Source organism: Corapipo altera, unplaced genomic scaffold (genome assembly GCF_003945725.1).
Source record: "Corapipo altera isolate COAL_440 unplaced genomic scaffold, ASM394572v1 53, whole genome shotgun sequence".
NCBI classification, from domain to species: Eukaryota; Metazoa; Chordata; class Aves; order Passeriformes; family Pipridae; genus Corapipo; species Corapipo altera.
The window spans coordinates 2835578-2855278 of record NW_020884900.1 but is presented as its reverse complement, the minus strand read 5'-3'; the positions used below and the strand labels follow the sequence as shown (position 1 = coordinate 2855278).

The following is a 19701-nucleotide window of genomic DNA, read 5'->3' as shown; positions in this document are numbered from 1 at the left end:
GCATGAGACAGCTTTCAGGCAGGGTGGTTATACAGAAGATCAGAGGAAAATGTAGTTGTTTCCTTCAAGATGAAACCAACTTGCTTACAGAGACTAAGAGAAACCAGTGTTAGAAAACCCAGATGACTGACATGAAGCTAAAGCAGGTTTATTGTGTCATAAGCACCATCCACATTTAAGGTCTGTCCTTTTACAACATCACTCTTTTCCTGTTGCACATCAGCATTTGGAGGCCTGTTGGCCCGAGTCCCTCCTGTATGTGTGCTGTGGCAGGAGCCTGGTTCTTCTTACACAGAGCTAGTCCTCTCCTTTTTTGCTTTTCCAGCAGTCCTGCAGCCTGAGACCTTCTGCATCATGTCTTGGTCACTTCTGATACATTTCAGTATTTTAAAACCTGGGAGGCAGATCTGAAGGGATGTGTTGGCAGAGCTGATGTGGAGGGAGAACCATTACTCCCTGCATAATGGAAAGCTGGATGGGTTGAAAAGAAGGGAACCTGGGACAGGCTTGGTACACAGCTTTACAGAATGAGTGTGACTGCCCTTATCAGACTTTGGAATATCTGTAAAGCATTTCTGAGTAGTGATCTAAGAGCAGTCTCTGACTTTGAAATACCTAAATATTGGCAACCCAGATTATAAATTCAGCAGTTTCCGTCTGTTAACTGCTGCATAGTTTCTAGCTGCTAGAAACTCCTTTGGGGGCTTAAAGCAGATTTTTTTTTTTCAGCAGGAAACCCACCTAGATAATGCCGGTCATTAGAAAATAGTTCTTCATAGATATTGCTTTATTAGGTCTACCTTGGCTGAACGATAGTGGAGTAATCCTGTGTCCTGTTTAATCACTGTTGTTCTGAAAGAACCTCGTCTTCCAGAGTCTTCCAGGAACCTGACATTTATTACAGGATAAGCCAGCTGCGAGTAAATCAAGAGTAAACATTTCTATAATTAAAATTATAGAATTACAAGGCTTACTGGGGAAAGTTAATAAAAATTAAAGGAAAATGGTGTATCCCTCTCTGTGCACATAAATCGCATAGATTGCTTTCTGCTTTGCATCACGGATGTGATAAAAGGCTGGAGTAGTGATGTTCACAGCTAAGATTTTCTTGGATGTTTTTTTTAAACAACCCTGTCTCAAGGTTGTATTCACAAAAGGAGCTGTGGATTTGGAAACTCTTGCTTCCTTTTTTCAGTACTTCAAGTGCATCTTTGTAGTTGGTCAGATTAAAGTCTTTATTCACCTGAGGATTTTCTTGACTCAGACAGGAAGGAGTTTTAACATAGCTTTTGATAGACTGTCATCTGCCTAATCGTGTCTTGGAAATGCTGATGCTGCTTAGTATGACCAAGTATGATCACTACTTGCTTCTAAAATAAACAGCAGTTAATGATTGCTTTGATGGTTGGCTGAACTCTAAAAAGATGTTAATCAGCTATGACACAGAAATACTGCTCTTTGCTGTTGAGCTGTACAACACTCACGTCCCAGAATTAGTTTGTTTCCATTTTTAATTTACCTTATACAGAAACAATTGCAATGGATGCATGCAGCCTGTTGGCTCCTGAGAGTTGATCTCAGTAGGACACACATACCCCCCACACACTGCAGCTCTCATCTCCTCCAGTTATTGTCAAATGTTTCTGAAAGTTTTGTGCCCAGCACAACTCAGTTCTCTGGAACATTCTTCTCTTGACCATGACTTGGAGCTCAGTGCTCTCGGTGCAAGTGCTGTACTTAACAACACTGGGGATGGAGAGCTTTGCTCTCTCTCTCTTCGCTGTCTTCTTTGTCCCTTCCTGACAGTCAACTGCTGCTTTTGCTTTTCTGGATCCTCATGAAGATGAAATTTAATTCCTTCTTTAAGGAAACTTATATCTTCTTTAACCAGTAAGAGATCCCTCTACACCCATTCTGTATGAGATAGGAATGGTCAGGATAATAACATTCACATGTTAAGGATTGATGGGAACAGGGCAGAGGGGAGGCTGGTTTATACTCTGGCTACTTCCAAAAAGCAGAATTCCCCTGGAACTAAAATGTGTTTGTGCTGAAAAGGTTTGGATGAACTATTGACTGACAGACCTGTTTGGCAGAATCAGAATTTATGTCACCAGGCACTCCCCCTGTGTTGTCCCCCCCCCCCCAACACTGTCCCTGTGATCTCTGTATTTTCTGGTGCTGTCACCAGTTCATCCCCTCGAACCAGAATGTTCACCCACCTTGCCACGTACCCTGTGCTTTTTCACTTTGTCCCCTGCCATCTGTCTCTTCTGTAATACTATGTTTCTGGAGGTTCTGTTTCTTATTCTGTCTGCAGCACTGAGCCCCTCAAAAGTAGAAACCTGTGCTTTTCTATTAGGATTTTGTAAACATACTGAGTGCTTTCTGTCTCAGTTTGATTTGCTAGGAGAAAGCATTAGTAGCTTACTAGAAGGAATCTGTACAACAGCGAGTGCTCATGTGAGTGCTAGTGTACACTGGGACTTGTCAGGCATTTTCTTTCATAAATCTTCAACTCATTTATTAAAAATGGTAAAAGATCTACCTAAAATGATTATTAAAAACTAACTAGTCTCTTTCTTTCTTTCTTTCCCACCCCAAGAATTTGTCCCTTTGTACAGCAGCTCTGATGTACATCCTGAGCAGAGATCGCTTGAACATGGATTTGGACAGAGCCAGTCTCGATCTGATGATACGGCTTTTGGAGCTGGAACAAGATGCTTCTTCTGCCAAGCTGCTGAATGAAAAAGACATGAACAAAATTAAGGAAAAAATTCGGAGACTGTGTGAAACCGTTCACAACAAACATCTTGATCTCGAAAACATCACGGTGGGTAACATGCTTTTGTTGGAAAGCCTTGGCAGTTGTGGAATGCTCAATAAAATGGAACTTGTGAACATCATCTTTAATTTCGTATCCCCAGCGAAGGAGTTGTGACACTTTGTCTATCTTTGATGTATACATGACTGCACTGCAAGTATTTTCTTCTTCCAACTTGAAATTTCCTTTTTAAAAGGCTGTTAGTAGGATAAAGGTTCTTCAGCTGTCTGAGTGTCCATTTGCCCCTTCTAAGGGAACAATTACAAACAAGTACCACTTTAAATAACCATGTGTTTAAAGACCATGCTTAGATTATTGGACTCCATTTCTTTGCCTCAATTTTATATGTACTTTCACAAACAAATAGGGGTTTGTGCATGGGAATAAGAGTGTTTTGTGTTAAATTGAAAATATGGTGCAGGTTTTCCCATTTAAAAAAAAAAACAAACCAGCAGTCTGTCCTACAGAAACTGATTTTTCCCTGCCCGAAGTGTGGTGGCAGATCTGTTGATTACCACAAATGTGGATGAATTTTTTTCTTCCCTTTCTCAACATACTTACTTTTCATGAAAAGACCTTCAGCTGCAGCAGAGTGAACTGTTTTTGTTTAAAAATAAATTTAGCCATGGTTTCATGCTAGCTTAGAAAATAAAGGGCAAGTTACAAAGGCTTTTTAAAAGAGTGTATTTAAAGAATTGATTGACAGATTGACTAGATGAGTGGTCATAAATGACAAAATTTACTAATGTGTCATTGCATTCACCATATTTCAGTGTAGTGGATGTTGGTATGGTCTTAATTTTTTAGCATCCTGTAATACATTCTGTTCAAGGTTCTTACCAGGTTTTTGCCATTTTTCTTGTAATACTTACACCCAACAGGAGAAGCTTCTGATTTATTGTTTATGAAGGGAGTTTTTTGGAGCTTTATCTGTGCAAGTAGTGTTCCAACTCCTGCCAGTAATCTGCAGTCAAGATTGTATTCCATATTCAGTTAGACTAAAGGATGATACGCCTTGTTGAACTGGCATTTTCTTTTGTAGCTTCTGTGACTTTTGTGTCACTTTAGGAAGGGTTTACCTTGGGAGTTTTCCATCCAAATTCTGGCTGTGGAACAGATAGCTGAGTTGGTATGAAAAGTCAGTATTATGTAGCAATAGCAAGAGCTGAATTTTGGGTGAGGAAGTTAATGTTGATGACATCATTCTTAATCTTGGTAATCAGTTTGTGGTGACAGTGCTTAGAAGTTTCAATTTTTTGTTCCCTGTGAACAAATGAAACGTGGAGGTGGGAGGCTCCATATTAGTTTTCTGACCTTGGAAATCTGCAAAGGAAGAAAGAATTTGAGATTATATTCTCCACTTTGTGTTTACAGTCTGAAAATAACGACACAGAATGAAATTTGTTCTCTAGGTGGTGATCAGCTAGGAACTGGTATAATCAGAGTCTTATTTCAGTGCTGTTTTGGCACTGAAGGCAGCTCACATAGCACACAGTTTGTCAGTGCCAGGATATCTCTTGCACTATAAAATGTAAGACAGCTCCCTTTATTAAGCATGCAACAGCTGGTACAGGTTCCTCATTGCTAAAGCATCCAGCCACAAAGACCACTGTCTCCTACTTGAGCTTTTCTCATATTCATAATCTGATCTAGCCTGATGCTTTTTTATGAACTGTAATTCTGTTCTTGTGTTTTCTTAGGCATGGGTTTTAAAGGGAGAGGATATATCAAAAGGGACTCTGTGTCGCTGTCTTGTGAGGAAGCTGTTCATGAGTAATAATATCCTAGGCCATCAATTTCAGCTGTTTTATTTGGGGGGGGTTCTGGGGCAGCTCTATTTTTTAAATTTATTTTGAGCTGTTGCTGTAAATGCACTCAATACTGTAGTACCTCACAGATGGAAACTGGTTTCCTCCCAGCTGCACCATCTAGAAGCAGAGACTATATAGTGTTCAGAGAATATTTGCAAACCAAATGAGATGATTGGGTTCTCTTCCATTTTAAGATAGTAGCAAGGGTAAGTTGAGACAATAATGAACTTCATATGTAGAAGATCAAGCTGCTTTTGGATGGATCTCTGTCATGAGATACAATAAGTAATCTCTGTTTCGTACCAGATGACAGGCAGAAAATGCTAACAAAAATGCAAATCTTTTGGGAGTAAAGAAAAGATCTGGGCTCTTTCAGACTCAGTCGTATCCACTGAGAAACAGGAGGATTGCAGCAGAAGTTTTGGTATCTCCAGTTTTTGCCTAACCAGTTACACCTTCACTTTTTCAAATCTTGCACAGATCAAGTGAAGATGATCAATACTGGCTCTCTCTTCCCACAGACCATGTTGTTTGGGTGACTGTCTAGAAGCTAGGTTGCACTAATTTTTGAGTGCTCAAACAGGTATTTAAAGGGTTCTGCTCTTAATATTAAAAATATAAACCCAGAAACCAGAAAGGAGTTCTCTGTGGGTTGAATTTGTTCCAGGTTTCTTGTGCTGGCTTAGAAGAAGATAAACCCTGAAGAACTCAGCCTTCATGTTAGCAAATGGCCCTTGCCTGTCAGTCAGCACAGCCCTCTGTAGCTCATGCTTGTAGCCAGCTCCTCTCTTTAGCATCCTAACAAAAACCTTCAGAAGTGACTTCTCTTTCCAGATGATGAAAGAGGTTATTCTGGTTTTCACTGTCAACATAAACATAAGACTGAAAGCTTAAGGGAACCATGTTTTGAACCTTTGGTGTTAAAATTTTGTAATAATAGACATAAAAATTGAATGCAATGGACTACTTTCCTCAAAAGCAAAAGGCTTACAAGGTTTCGTTGCTTTTGTTTAAAAAAAAAGAAAAAGAAAATGATGTTCTTATGCCCGGTAGTACAAATATCAGATTATATTCTCCTGGAGTTTTTTTAAGTCTTATTGCCCTTTGCTGTATTTCAAACCTTGCGTGGCCTTTGAGCTTCTGTGGTGAAGGTATTTAGGGAGTTAACTAAATCTTTTGTAGCTGTAAAGATCTCCAAGGAGAGTTTTTAATCAGCTTCCTTCAGTCAGGTTTAGATTATGCGTGATTTCAGTTCCCCATGTTTCAAGCTCAATCTGTTAAGTGAGAGGAATCACCTGAGCTCAAGCCTGGTGAGGTGTTATTCCCAGGAAGGGGCTGAGTTTGAACTGCTGTCCTGGAACATCCTGCACAGCTCAGAGAAAGCACAGCCCTCCTTGGAACACTACACATCCAATCTGTCAGGGAAGGAAGGTGACTTGAGAGTGGTAAAATTCAGTTGGTTTTAGCGAGATCTTATGGCTTTTTCTTCAGCTATTCCTTGTTGTATTTATGTACCATATATGAATTTATTAAGCTTATGGTAGTTCAGATTTGCCTCTGTTTTCCAGCTGTTACAAGAAATCTGTACTAGTTCCTTTTGCATACGTGTAAATCTGTATGTATACAAATGTTTTATTGTTAACATGTCTTTAACTAGAGGCCTTTGGAAAAATAAGTTACAATCTTGACTTAACAAATGGTGTTGGTTTTGGTTAAAGACAATGCAGGGGATTATTTAAGATAGTCACCTAAAATCTCTTCAACATCTATTTGCAGGGAGTGAACTTATCTTTGCTATAGCTAACTTGCTATATGTGTTCCTCTTTTTAAAAGAAAACTGAATCAGTAAATAGAGTAACATTTTTCTACAGTGTTTCAATTTAATTGCTTTATTCTGTGCTTTTAAAATTAAAAACACAAAGTACCTATGTTGGAAGCAAATGTGTTCTACAAGCACAGAGCAAATGTATCTGTGAGCCAGGGAAGCTGTGTTCACTCTGGCTTTTCTTGGTTTTTTTTTTCCTGCCTGGCTGATTTATCCATTTCCTTCCTCCAGTTGTTTCTTTTGATAACAAAAGAAACAAATGAAAGGAGTCTGTTTGGGTTTACTAAGCTATTAATAAAATAAAGAAAATTTGAAAATGCAAAGTAGCTTTTTATCAGTACCGACATTTTTTTAAGATATGCATATTTTTTAAGTCTGTTCTTGCTCCCTCTGCTGGTTCTTCTACTCAGAATCTCTACTGCTGTTTTTTATGGGGTTTATGTGACGTGTATTTGTATGATTTGATATATACAGCTGCCTGTGATGATTTCACTAATTCCAGACCCTCCCTGTTTCAGACCGGGCATTTGGCAATGGAGACGTTACTGTCTCTCACCTCAAAGCGAGCTGGGGACTGGTTTAAAGAAGAACTGCGACTTCTGGGTGGTCTGGATCATATTGTAGATAAAGGTACATTGAAGATACTCCTTTGACAGTGTGAAAAAATAGTGAATTGTAGTTAGATGTTTGCTTTTATTAATGTTCATTTTCTGTGGTTAAAAGCAGAAAAATTATTAGCTGTGTTAAAAATAAAGTACACAATTCAATATCAAGTTATTGAGAAATATTTGTGACTTTATTCTGTTGCACGTGGGGTCGAAAGCAGTTTTAATATTAAACAGAATGTGTATAATGTTGCATGTAATGTGTGAGATTAAAAATGTCTTAAGCTAGATTAGAGGTTACTGTGTTATGTATCTCTGTTCAGCACACAAATGCAGCACACTTTTTGTAGAGTAGATCTCCTTTGCAGTCTTCTAGAATTGTATTCAGACCTAATATTTTTTAACTAAATATCCCAGAGGAAGTCAGCCCTTCAAGAAAAAATGGTGGGGGTTTTGTTTTAATTAATTTTTCAAAGATATGTCTCAGGTTTTTTTTGAGCATCTCACAGGTAGGAAAAGGGACACTTTTAATATGAATTCTTGAACTGAATAAAGCTGGGTCCTAAGTAAGCAGAGGAAGAACAAAAGAAGGATTGGAGAGATGAAAGTGTTCAACTTGCACATGGTTTCAGGTTATGATTTCAGATTTGTGAAGTGTGGGGAGCGTGTGCTTGCTATATCTCTTTTCTCTGCTGAAAAACAGTCCACTACAGTTAAGGAACATAGTCATGTGCTGGATAATCTCTTCTTTGTCAGGAGAAAATAAAATATGTGATTAGGTAATTTGTAGCAACAATCACAGACTTGCAAAGCCAAAATGTTAAGGTTTATTTTTAAAATTTTCTTGGAGAAATGAAAAATCCTGATCTTGTCTTCATAATTGTTTCCAAGCATTCATTGCAGGTGTGTAAAGTGTAAAACAAGGTTGATAGCAACTCTTTGAGTAGCTACTTAGTTTGTACAATTGGCTTTTGAAGATCTCTTTCTGATAGTGGAAAACAACTTCTTTTTGTGTTTAGTTAAAGAATGTGTGGATCACCTAAGCAGTGATGAAAATGAAGAGAAGTTGGTTGCTTCATTATGGGGTGCAGAAAGGTGTTTACGGGTCTTAGAAAGCGTGAGTATGAGCAGATACATTGCACTTCTGAAAACCCTTAAGCAGACCTTTTCAGTGTAACAGTCTTTTGGGATATAGTTACATTGCAACACTAGAATGTTGATTTTTTTCATAGACTTGTACTAACTTTCTGATGTTTATCAGTGTTTCTGGAATGTTTGAAAATCTGTTTTACTATTCTGTATGTATGTACTGCCTTCCAGGTTTATTTTTGGTAAGAATAACTAAATGTAACACAATGCTTTTTCTTAAGTTCCTATGAAAAGCTGCTGTTTATGGCTGTTGTTTTCGTGGCATGAGTTTGACTCTTCAGTGTGTGTCTAGTCATAGCTGATCATTATAGAAGCAGTGTTTTCTTAGAAGCAATAAACCGATGTATATTTTAAGAATTGCTAATTTGAACCATCATCTGGCTAAGTGCTGAAAGAGAAAACTGCCCTGAAAGACAAAGTAGTCCTGTCATCAGTTAAGCATGTAAGCAGAGATGATAAATATTTCTTTGAGAACTTCGAACAGAATCAAAATATATGGTACTTTTGTAGAGCTTAATTGACAGGAATGGTTAGTTTGTACTTCTCTACTGAGTTTGGTGTTTGTTACTGGTGTTACTCTGTTATTGTGATACCATAAGCAAGCAGGAGAACATTGTTGTGTTCTAGCAACACATCTCCATGTATCAGAAAGCAACATTTGGGATCAGCGTTCAGTGAATCTCACTGAACACCTTGAACCCAGGTTAGAGGGGAAATAGCCACAATGGTAACTTTCTTCATTAAAATAAAAGGACAGACTTAAAGGTAGTATAAGGACAAGCTAAAAACTGAGAAAGCCAAAAAATTGTTGAAAGGTGTCTGCCTAAAAATACTCGTGACATGCCTTGTCAAAGGTGAGAGAAAAATTTTCAGATCCATTTTCTGCTTTTAAATTGGATAGTGGATTTTCCAAGCAACACTAGGAGAACCTTGTTTAGTGTTAGAATATTCAAATTTGAAGCTGAGGATGGTTCGTGATGTAGTAATGGACAATGAGAAGTTTACACTGGATAATAACCAAGAAATGTGGAACTGAATAAAGTGGGGTAGTAGTGAAAGGGAATACTTCTCTTTCAGGTAAAGAAAACCCCTCCTATTTTTAATATTACTTTCTCCTTCTCTTTTTAGGTAACTGTGCATAATCCAGAAAATCAGAGCTATCTGATAGCATACAAAGACTCACAACTCATAGTCTCCTCTGCTAAGTAAGTTGTAAAAAAAAAAGACAAATTGGCACAACACTTCACATGATGGGGGAAAAAATAAATAAAAAGTTATACCAGAATATTCTAGGGGGACATAATACCACAATTTCCACTGTTACTTTCCATTAAGTAATGCTGAAGTTAATTTAGATGAAGGTATGGGCAACTAACAGAGTACTACTGATGTCTAGTGCTGCTACAGTTGGTTCTGTAGAAGCTGCAAACTCTGGATTTGGCTCCATCTGTACCAAGTTTAGTAGGAACACAGAAGAGGGCAGTTATGAAGCTACACTTATTTGCTGTGTTTTCATTATGCTTATGTATTTGCTTAAGTGGAACATAACAGAATTGACAGTGTAAGTAAGAATTAAAACAGTGAAATTCTGTTCTTGGCTGTTCTCCCTGACAGAGATTCTTATACAAACACCTCTAACCCATTTATCAATCTGGGTGAGGTCTCAGCTGGCTGGCAGAGACTGTCTGCCCCTTGTATTGCTCTTCATAAGAGAACAAATGAAGCTGAAAGTTTGACTTTACAGACCTCATTGGAAAAATAATTTAATGGTTGTAGGTTAGATATTGGAGTATTTTTTTAAATTAAAAAAAAAAACCAAACTGCAGTTTAATATGCTATTTAGACCAATATATATTTTGGACATTTCTAGTTCTATTTGTAATTTAAATCAGTGTAGTGGTTTAACATGAAACTGATGTTATGCAGTAGAACTGTGCCTATGGTTCATTAGTGTTACAAGATTAAGATTTTACTAGCAGGAAGTCATGTGTCATTTCTTACAGAAGGGAAATAGCTCTGAGAAGAGAACAAGAGAAAATTTAGATAACACTGTCAGAATCATGTTGTGCCTTGATGGCCAGAGGATATGAGAGACTGAGTTTGTAGGAAGAGCAGGTATCTATTGTAAGACCAAGTGCTGAAGCTGGAAAGGAAAATTGACTTTTGCTCTTGAAAGACCAAGCTGATAAAGCTGTAAGGAACAAAGCTTTCCTGATTTTTGTTTTTCATAATTTCAGTTGAGCTTATGAAAGATTTTATAGGTGATAAGTTTGTCTCCGTACAGACTGGGCATCTGGATATCAGAAAAATTCTGCATAAGCTCTATTTGAGTTTTTTTCCTGGTGAAACAAGGATAAAGGTGGAATGTTCTATATGTTGTAAAGATAACTTTGTTCTGCATCTTCTCCCTGCAGAGCCCTGCAGCACTGTGAGGAGTTAATCCAGCGATATAATCGTGCTGAAGACAGTATCTGTCTACCAGACAACAAGCCTTTGCCTCACCAGAATGTAACTAACCATGTGGGTAAAGCAGTGGAAGACTGTATGAGGGCCATCATTGGGGTCTTGCTCAACCTGACAAATGATAATGGTAAAACAACAATTACTTTGCATATTCTCTGATAAAGCATCGAATAAAACATTAATATAAACCTTTTTTTGGTCCTGATTAGGGTTTTTCCATGTACAGTGCAATGAAGCAGTTATGTATGGTAGATGCTTGCTTAGAGCCATCAGTAATTTGTCTTTACAAGCTGGATGAGTAATTGCAAGTGTAAAGTGTTTGAGGTGTGTGCTTAGGCTGGGGGAGGCTGGTTTGTCCTTAGGGCCAAAAGGTTTTTATCTATCTGCTTACCATTATGAACATGAGTATTTTCAAAATTGAGCCTCTCAACTCTCTTTGTTTACAGAATGGGGTAGTACAAAAACAGGTGAACAAGATGGTCTGATAGGCACAGCAATGAATTGTGTGCTTCAGGTTCCAAAGTTCCTACCTCAAGAACAGAGATTTGATATTCGGGTGCTGGTAAGCTATTGTGTTTGTTACATTAACAGAAAATTGTTTGCCCCCTTCTTGCCCTTTGAGCTACTTTGGTTCCACATTAAGGAATAGTTTCCTCTACAGTTTTCATTGTCTTTATATATATATATACACTTAGTGAGGTATTTAAAGTTTCTGCAAGGATTTGGTGGGTTTGAGGTTTTTATTCCTGTGTTTGGTGGGAAAAAAAGTGCACTTCTTGATGAACAAAGAGATTTAGCTAAATAAGACTGTGAATTACTAATTTTCAAACATCTTTTCAACTTTGGAAATATGATGATGTTGTGTAAGATAAAGGCTTTGTCAAATTTACCTCAGTTTATGTAAAATAGGCCAGTGTGGCCTAAATAGCAACAGTGAAATTGTGTATGTGAAGGACCTCTTAAGAACATAGTCTGAAGGTTGGATACATGAATCCCTAACCTGTAAATGAATTCTCAGCTCCAGAAATGTTTTCATGTTCAGAACTGGAAAAACGGAGATGCCTCTATGAAAGTTCTCCTCTACAGGGATCTCTGCCTTGTATTTCTTTAAATCCTGTTCCCTCTGTCTCTCAGACTGTTTCATAAGGGTGTGTTAGTAAGTTATGTATCCTCAGATAAGGACTAAAGAAGACATTTTTTGCTGAAGTGTCTTATTTTAATGTGTGTAATCCTTTCTGACTGTCCACTTCTTACAGGGATTGGGTCTGTTGATCAATCTGGTGGAATACAGTGCCCGGAACAGGCACTGTCTCGTCAATATGGAAACATCGTGTTCCTTTGACTCCCTGTGCACGGGCGAAGGAGACGAGAGCCTGAAGATAACTGGACAGATTGATGCTGTTCAGGCTTTAGTGCAGGTAAGAAATGCTTGTCCTCTAACAGCTGCCATTTCTCATTATCAGACTGTCAAAGGGGAAGGGTGAACTCGGAAATGAAGATGTGTCAGAATTTTTTCTGTTCAGTATTTTGAGTAACACAACATAGTGGGGGAGAGGGGTGCTGCTCAAAATTCTGACTTTTACCGTACTGTCCACTACAGAAACAGCTTTCCTGGTAAAAGACAGTGGTATCATTATCACAGATGTCCAAAGGCTGCTCTCATGTCCATAAAGCTTTTTTGTTACTATACAATTTATTTCTAGTTTTAGTGTTCCTAGATGGTTTACTTTGACTTTTGTTTTAAGCCAGCTGTAAAAACTGTAAGCTACTTTTCTCTTACATACAGATGTAATTATTATGGATGTGAAACGGCCTTCTTAAACACTGTATTGACTGACTTGTTTAAAAAAAAGAAATCCACCAATAATTTTGGTGAATGAGTTCCACTATGCAAACTAAAATTAAAAAATGGAAAGGAAATGACAGACTTTTTATTTCAATGGAATTAATTTTGTGGTTGCTTTTAGCAGTTCTGTTAACTATATGGAATTACTGTCCAACAGAAGACAAAAAAAATCAACAATAAAAATAATGTTATTAAGTATCTTAATGTATACAGTTTGGCAATATTTAAAAGTGGTCATTTTATTATTTGGAAAATAATTGACAAGATATAAATGCACAATATGAGGTTATTGGTTCATTCACATTTTTGATAAGTCATTTTAAATTACTCCTTCATACTTTTGCTTTTTACATAGCGAGGTAAAAGCTAAGACAGCCAAGGGCGTGTAGCTAGGGTCCAAAGAAGATGAAAATTGGTAGACAACAGAGATGGACAGGAAATTATGGCAACTTTTGGTCTTGAAGCCATGTCTCAAAGAAAACAATTAAACATTGACAGTGCCTAAGAGGAGCCTGGCAGCTGGTTCAACACTGGGGAGGGAGGGCTTGCTGTGGAGCTGTTGGGACAGATTATATTTTCCTTTGAAGAAGAAAAGGCTATTGTTAAGAAAAGTATTGAAGACTAACTGTATTAAGGGGTGAATTGTGAATGGGAAATAAACTTTCCGGTATTAACTCAGTGTGTTTAGGATTTAATTTATAATGGAAATTGTCCTGGAATTTTCCCTGTTAGCTATTCCTGGAGTGTGAGCGAGCGGCACAACTGGCCGAGAGCCAGACAGACGAGTTGATTAAAGAAGCTCCTACTGCTCAGCATGATAAGAGTGGGGAATGGCAGGAGACAAGTGGGGAGATCCAGTGGGTCTCCACAGAAAAGCCAGATAGTACTGAAGAGAAGGTTAAGAAGGAAGAAGATGATGAAGAACTTGATCTTAATAAAGGTACGTTGTCTGGCTGTGATGAGCTCAGCGAAGGCAAAGAACTGTGTGACTGGATGAAGTCCCACCTTGTCCTCTGCTTCCCACCTACATGCCGTCTCTTGGGCTGAGATTTCCAGGTGAAACTGCTACAGACCATAAGTAGGAGCAGTTCAGAGCTGAAATATGAGAAGTGGAAGAAATGATGCTACTTTTTATTTTTTTAATAGTACCTTTTCTCAATTTGTTAAAAAAATCCAAAACAAACAAAAAAACCCCAAAACAAAAGAGACCCAAAAACCCCGAAACCTTTTTAGGCACCTTGTTCTTTTGAAACAGTCCTTGTAAGTTGTCTGCCTTAATTCTGTTTCCCAGGGTTCTTGTTTTAAGCTACTTTTAAGGGTTGGGGCTTTTTTCTCTCCTCTCCCTATTTGCATGTGTGCCTCCTCTGTCCCCATCTTCTCTGTCTTCTCACTCCATCAGTGGTATCTCAGGTATCTGTGTAATGCCTTCATGTGCTGCATCTTTGGTAGCTTGTCCCAGGAATTTGAATATCTCTAAGCTGTAATAGTTTGTCTCTTGAAAATGTATCAGGTCTGAAACATCAGTCCTTCTTTAATCTTCCAAATGTAGGTGCAGTGCATTATTTCTAATAGTGTTTTAATCTTTTGTTCATAGGTGTGGTATATTACTTTCTCCAACTTTGCTTTATATCCTTCCTCCTTTTTGTAGCTCCACCAACTGGTGTCTTGCAGTTATTTGTAGTTTGCAAAAAATGCTGAGTCATCAGCAAAAAAAAAAAGCTATATCTGCTGTCCTTAGTGCTATAAACTACTCTGGGTGGAAGTCTTACTGGCTTATAGTATCACATGAAACATTTACACTGGTAGTTTGGTGTGTTCAGCATAAAGTTTGCACATTGAAATGGCAGATAGTAAAATACTGTCCAGCAGAATGAGTTAAAAGTGAATGAAAACCATTTTTCTTGTCGAGAATGTGCTGCTGAGTCAGTAGGTAGGGTGCTTCCTGATTCCTGCCTCTGAAATCTCAGTCCAAGAGCTCGTTTTGTTTGAGAAAAAAGTATTCTGGAAAGTGATAATGAAAGATTGTATTTGAAGCAGTAAAAGATAGCAGCTGGTTAGAGAATACAATACACTCAGTTGTCTCTTTTTACAGCTCTTCAGCATGCTGGGAAGCACATGGAAGACTGCATTGTGGCCTCGTACACAGCATTGCTTCTAGGCTGTCTCTGCCAGGAGAGTCCAGTAAGGGAATAAGTTGCTCTTAAATCCAGTATAATTTTTAGTGAAGTAATAATTTGCTGTATTGAAAGGGGTTAGTTAAATTAGGCTTCAGTGTGAGCAAGTACACTGATGAAGCTACACTGATGTATACAGCTTTGTGAAAAGTTGCCAGATGTATTCCATCCAAAACAAATTTTCTGAACATCAGTATGTTTCTCAAAAACAGTTGGAATTGAATATTTAACCTCTTTCACCTCTCTCCCCTTATTTGTAGCCAGCAAAAGAACTTACTTTGGAAAGGCAAAGGCAAATTGGCAAGCCTGTGCTTTCTCAGTAAATAAGCAAGTTACCATCAGACTTGTTTATTCTTTGTCAGTCTGCTTTATTTTTTTCCTCCACTGAAATTACATGAAATTGTGTATGTCCATATTAGGTCAAGATGATTGCCTCAGCTTGGAAATATGTAATAGAAAGCTGAAGTTAAAAGTACAGAACTCTAATGGCTGAGAACTTCCTAAGGTTTCCTGTCAAATATATGCTCAAATGAAAATGAGGTTCAGACCTGCCTTCAGGCTTGACTAAATTTGCCATGGTGGCAGAAATGATCTTTAAAGTGCTGTTCTGTGCCTTTGTACTGGTTAGTGTCTGTACAATTTTAGTGTTTGGAGTGAGACTGACAATAAATTCAGTAATTCTCAACCCTTAAAAGTTGTAAAGGGAGAGTCTCTCCATGTCAGAAGAGCGATCTGGTGGGGTTTTTAGTTCTTGATAATCTTGTGGGTCCTGGGGAGGTCTGGCAGTCCTTTTTTTTCTTTTATTGTTTTTTAAGGGAAAAAACCCAAACCATCAAACCAACAACAAAAAATATTTTAGCAATTGTTGTTGTCTAGAAATATAAACATAATAAGCATATGAATATTGCTTAAAAGAGACTTAAATCATAAAGATGACAGCAAAAATCATCTTAATAATCCTATGAATATGCTTGTCTTATTGCATGTCACATGCAGAGTACTTTAGTTCTGTGTTAGAAAAATATTTCCCAAATGAAAAAAAATTGTTTTATTTCTTAGATCAATGTGACTACTGTGAGGGAGTACTTACCTGAAGGGGACTTCTCGATAATGACTGAAATGCTCAAAAAATTTCTCAGTTTTATGAACCTTACTGTAAGTAATATATATTTTAAATTGATATATGTAGATATTTTTGTAATTGTGTTTTTTGTTAATATTTCATCCATTTTTAGAAGTATTAAATTTTCAGTTTTTGTCTTGATAAGAGCACATGATGATATTCTCTTTTTAAATACCGAAGACCCATTTGTCTGTTGTAATTTTGCCTGTCATTATATTGTGATTGGTCAGGAAAATACTTTTGATTGTCTGCCTGAACCTAGTTGCTTTTATTGATTATATAATTGTAAACACTAAAATTGTGAAATTAGACTACCTCTCAAATACTTTAACGAGGTGTTACAAATGCTTGTTTGTTACTTCTGTTTTCTGTTACATTTCCAGTGTGCTGTTGGAACAACAGGCCAGAAATCCATCTCTAGGGTGATTGAATACTTGGAACACTGCTAGATACTTAACTTCCGCTGCAGGCACTCTAATGCTGGAGCTACCCTTAGACAAAAGAAGAAGTCATGAAAGAAGTCCTTGAAGGATATACCAAGAGCATTCATCTGTGTCATTCGTGTTCGGATTTTTAAGGCTACCTGGTCTCTTAACCATGCATTCAGCATTTTCTAAAAGACAGTTACTACATCAATCTGCAACTATCAAAAATGAGGGGAAAAAGGTTCTGAGGAAAGTAAATAAAGAAACCTTGCTGTTTATGATGCAGTGCAGTATTTAAATATTTTTGGCAGGGTCTGCCCTCCCTATCTTTTTTTCTTGCTTTGTTCGTGACAAGTTTCAAGGGGAAAAACTTGCTGCTGATAGTGCAACTGCTGTTTACTGTTGAGCCACTGTTTCATGCCAGCCAGGTGCAAAGGCAGCTTAGCTACTGAGGTATCAAACAAATGTTCTAATAAAGAAGTTCTGGACAGCAGCACCGCTCCTATTTGAGTTTAATTTGCTCTTGCTTTTTTTATTACTAGATAATTCCAAAATCATAAAATATAAATTTTTAAATACTTTTGTGATTTTAACTACTGTCTATATTTAAAATTTGTTGGAATCCAAAGAGGTGAGGATTGGATAGTTTATTTTTTATACTGTTTTGACTGAAATTAGGTCGTTGAACTATTTCTCAGTTCTACAACTCCCACGGCCCATGTACTGTAACGGGACAGACCATAACGCTTTGTAGTTCCAAGCATGCAGCCCCATCACCACACAAAGCCATTCTGAGGGTATGTTATCCACTGAAGAAATAGGGACTGTAAAAAGTTGTGCCCTGTTTAAAAAAGCAAATGAAATAAAGGAAAAAAAAATATTTAAAAAAAAAAAAGATTCTTAATCCCAGGGTAGTTTACACTTCTAATAAGCAAAAACTTTGAAATGTTGTTTTAGTTTGTTTCGAGGAAGAACTCAAGGTGTGTTTTATAATGTTCAGTGCAGAGAATTTGGATGCTTGAGGGGGAAGAATTTTTAAGAAGCTAAAACACCAATGGGGATTAATGTTTCCAGCTGACATAATCTTTCTATTTCATTCTTCTGTAGTATGACAGAGTTGAAATGCATACAACACAAAGCCTTAAATTGCTGATATAGCTAAGATTTTGTTCAGTCTGAGGTCTAGTTCACAGCAAAGCATTGTGTTTGAAGACTGAAGTGGAACAAAGAATCCCAGAAAATACATGAATTTTTTTAGCAATTTTTTTCTTGCACTCACTATTCAGACCAACAGAATTGGTAATTATTTTTATTAAGGTGGTCTTGAATATTTGCAGACTGTTCTGAGATCTGCTTCGCTGACATTTTTAAATACCTGTATAGGTAGTTACATCGTGTTACTCCATGAATTTGTAAAACTTGAAGCCATAAGAATATTAGTTCTATGTATAATGAGGAGGAAATAACAGGAAATCTAACCTGCTTTTAGATCTTGTGTTATCTCCATGTATAAAGTTAAGAACTTGTGCTTTTGTATCAGTGCCAGCTGTAAATTTTTTACATACAGTGGCTGCCTTCTATGTCTTCCTATTTTTGATAATGCAGATTGTTGGGAATTCTGTAAGGAAGTAACTGATTAGCGGCAAAAATCTTATGTTGGTCATATTTTTTTGCATTTTCTCTCATCACCTTCTAAAACTTAGTATATCAGTGTAACTTAGAAAAGTTTTTGAGGTTGTATTCCCCTTTGTTAAAAAACAAAACAGAAAACCAGTATTGAGAGAGAGGGAGAAGCTGGATGTAAATGATCTATATCAGGAGGAAATGATTGAATATTTGGCCCATCTAGTTTTGTGATTTTAGAGATTTCCACTTATAATGGAATTTCAAATTGATTATGTAGTTTTCTGTGGAGAGATGGCAAGAGAAAAGAAAATCCAAATGTGATGATGGGGGAAAGCAGGGACAACTACCTTTCTTTGTTACACTGGTAATTGTTTGGGAATTGATTTACCTCAGTGTTTAACAGTTTTTTTTAAATGTAACTAATTGTCAAGCACTGACAAATGCAGATACTTTTTTTTTGAGGGTGGGGGGAGAAATCACCCTGTGAACTGCAGTGCATTTTTGTGTGTTAGACCCTCAAATAACTCTGCATTAAAGGGTACTTGAGGCCAACTTGCAAATTAAAGTTTTAAAGTAACTTTTTTTCCACTGTAAATATTTGTGTAAATACTCTCAATTGGAAATTAGAACAGTAGAGTACTTTTCTGAATCCAATCCTATTTTTATTTTATACAGTATTTCTCAGCTGTGATCTTTGGAGCAAAAGCCAACGGCAGGAAAAATAGTTTGTACCAGTTTCATGAAGTATGTCTTTGGGTTTTTGTAAATAATTTTAACTCAAATAAAATTGCTACTTTCAATACATATCTTGTCTTTTAACATGCAATAAAACACTCCTCTGAGTGATTGCAGCAAGAAGGCAGTGTCAGGTAAATTGCTAAAAGACAAAAAAAAAAAAAGACAAAAAATAATAGTGGAGCATCCTGAAGGTGATGCTTTGCTTTTCTCTTGTGTGTTTGGACAACAAAATTCAGTGCCTGGACCTGAGGCTGTGGTCAGTCAAACCAGCCAAGCCTGGACATTTTCTGGAGGTGATGTACTGTGTCTCTTGATGCATTTTGAAGTTCTCTACCTAAGTTGCCACTGATCTTTCAGTAACAACTCTCAGGAGCTATAGTCAGAATAAAAAAAACGTGGTAGAGTGTAGGGGAAATGGGGCAGTTCTTACTCTGGTGGTACTTTTCACATCAAGGGGCATGTTAATGGCTTCTTTATTCAGTGAAAAATGAGGAAATTACCATGAGCGTTGCTCTGTTTCTCGATTAATATGAATGATGCTTTAATTTCTGGATGGATTTTTTTCCCATGGATTTTTCCTTAATTGGTACAACTTGATACGGGTACAATATGCAATAATTCATGAGCTGTAAAGTGAGTTGAATGTGATGTGTCATCTCGTTGCCACTTCAACAAGCTTCAGCATAATGTAACTATTTCTGTGCTGTAAAGGAAACGTTACTGGAGTTTGAAATACTGAGTGTGGTATGTTATTGGTATGTGGTACTGTAAGAGGCAAATGCAGCTTTGTGTAAGCAAATGTTTAAAAAAAATCTGGTAAAAGTATTTCCTCTTGTTTATTTTGTTGGTAGTTATGTAATGGAAGCATTGTGTGTGGATGCTTTGAGATGATGTCAGCATTTTCAGATTAACAGGACAATTGTGAAGCTTCTGCAGAAGGTTTGGGAGTCATAGCCTTTCACATAAATTATTTCCCTTTCAGTCTGTCTGAAATGCTTGATTTGCATAATAGCAAAGTGATCTGGCACGATGTGGTGACTCTGATTTACCAGGAGCTTAACACGAGAGCAGGCAGCAGTGCTGGAGATGATT

At 37.3% G+C, this 19701-nt stretch overlaps 1 protein-coding gene across 3 annotated transcripts in view; it reads left to right on the top strand.

The window, feature by feature from the left end:
* Positions 1-19434, top strand: part of WAPL (WAPL cohesin release factor) — a 65729-nt gene extending 46295 nt beyond the window's left edge. For all 3 annotated transcript variants that reach the window (XM_027649345.1, XM_027649344.1, XM_027649346.1), the window contains 11 exons: positions 2606-2833; positions 6979-7090; positions 8085-8182; positions 9343-9419; positions 10629-10804; positions 11124-11239; positions 11934-12095; positions 13256-13463; positions 14616-14704; positions 15757-15852; positions 16204-19434. In XM_027649345.1, coding sequence (XP_027505146.1) covers positions 2606-2833; positions 6979-7090; positions 8085-8182; positions 9343-9419; positions 10629-10804; positions 11124-11239; positions 11934-12095; positions 13256-13463; positions 14616-14704; positions 15757-15852; positions 16204-16269 — 1428 coding nt within the window. In that variant the 3' untranslated portion in view covers positions 16270-19434. The remainder of the gene's footprint in view (positions 1-2605; positions 2834-6978; positions 7091-8084; positions 8183-9342; positions 9420-10628; positions 10805-11123; positions 11240-11933; positions 12096-13255; positions 13464-14615; positions 14705-15756; positions 15853-16203) is intronic.
* Positions 19435-19701: the final 267 nt, after the last annotated feature.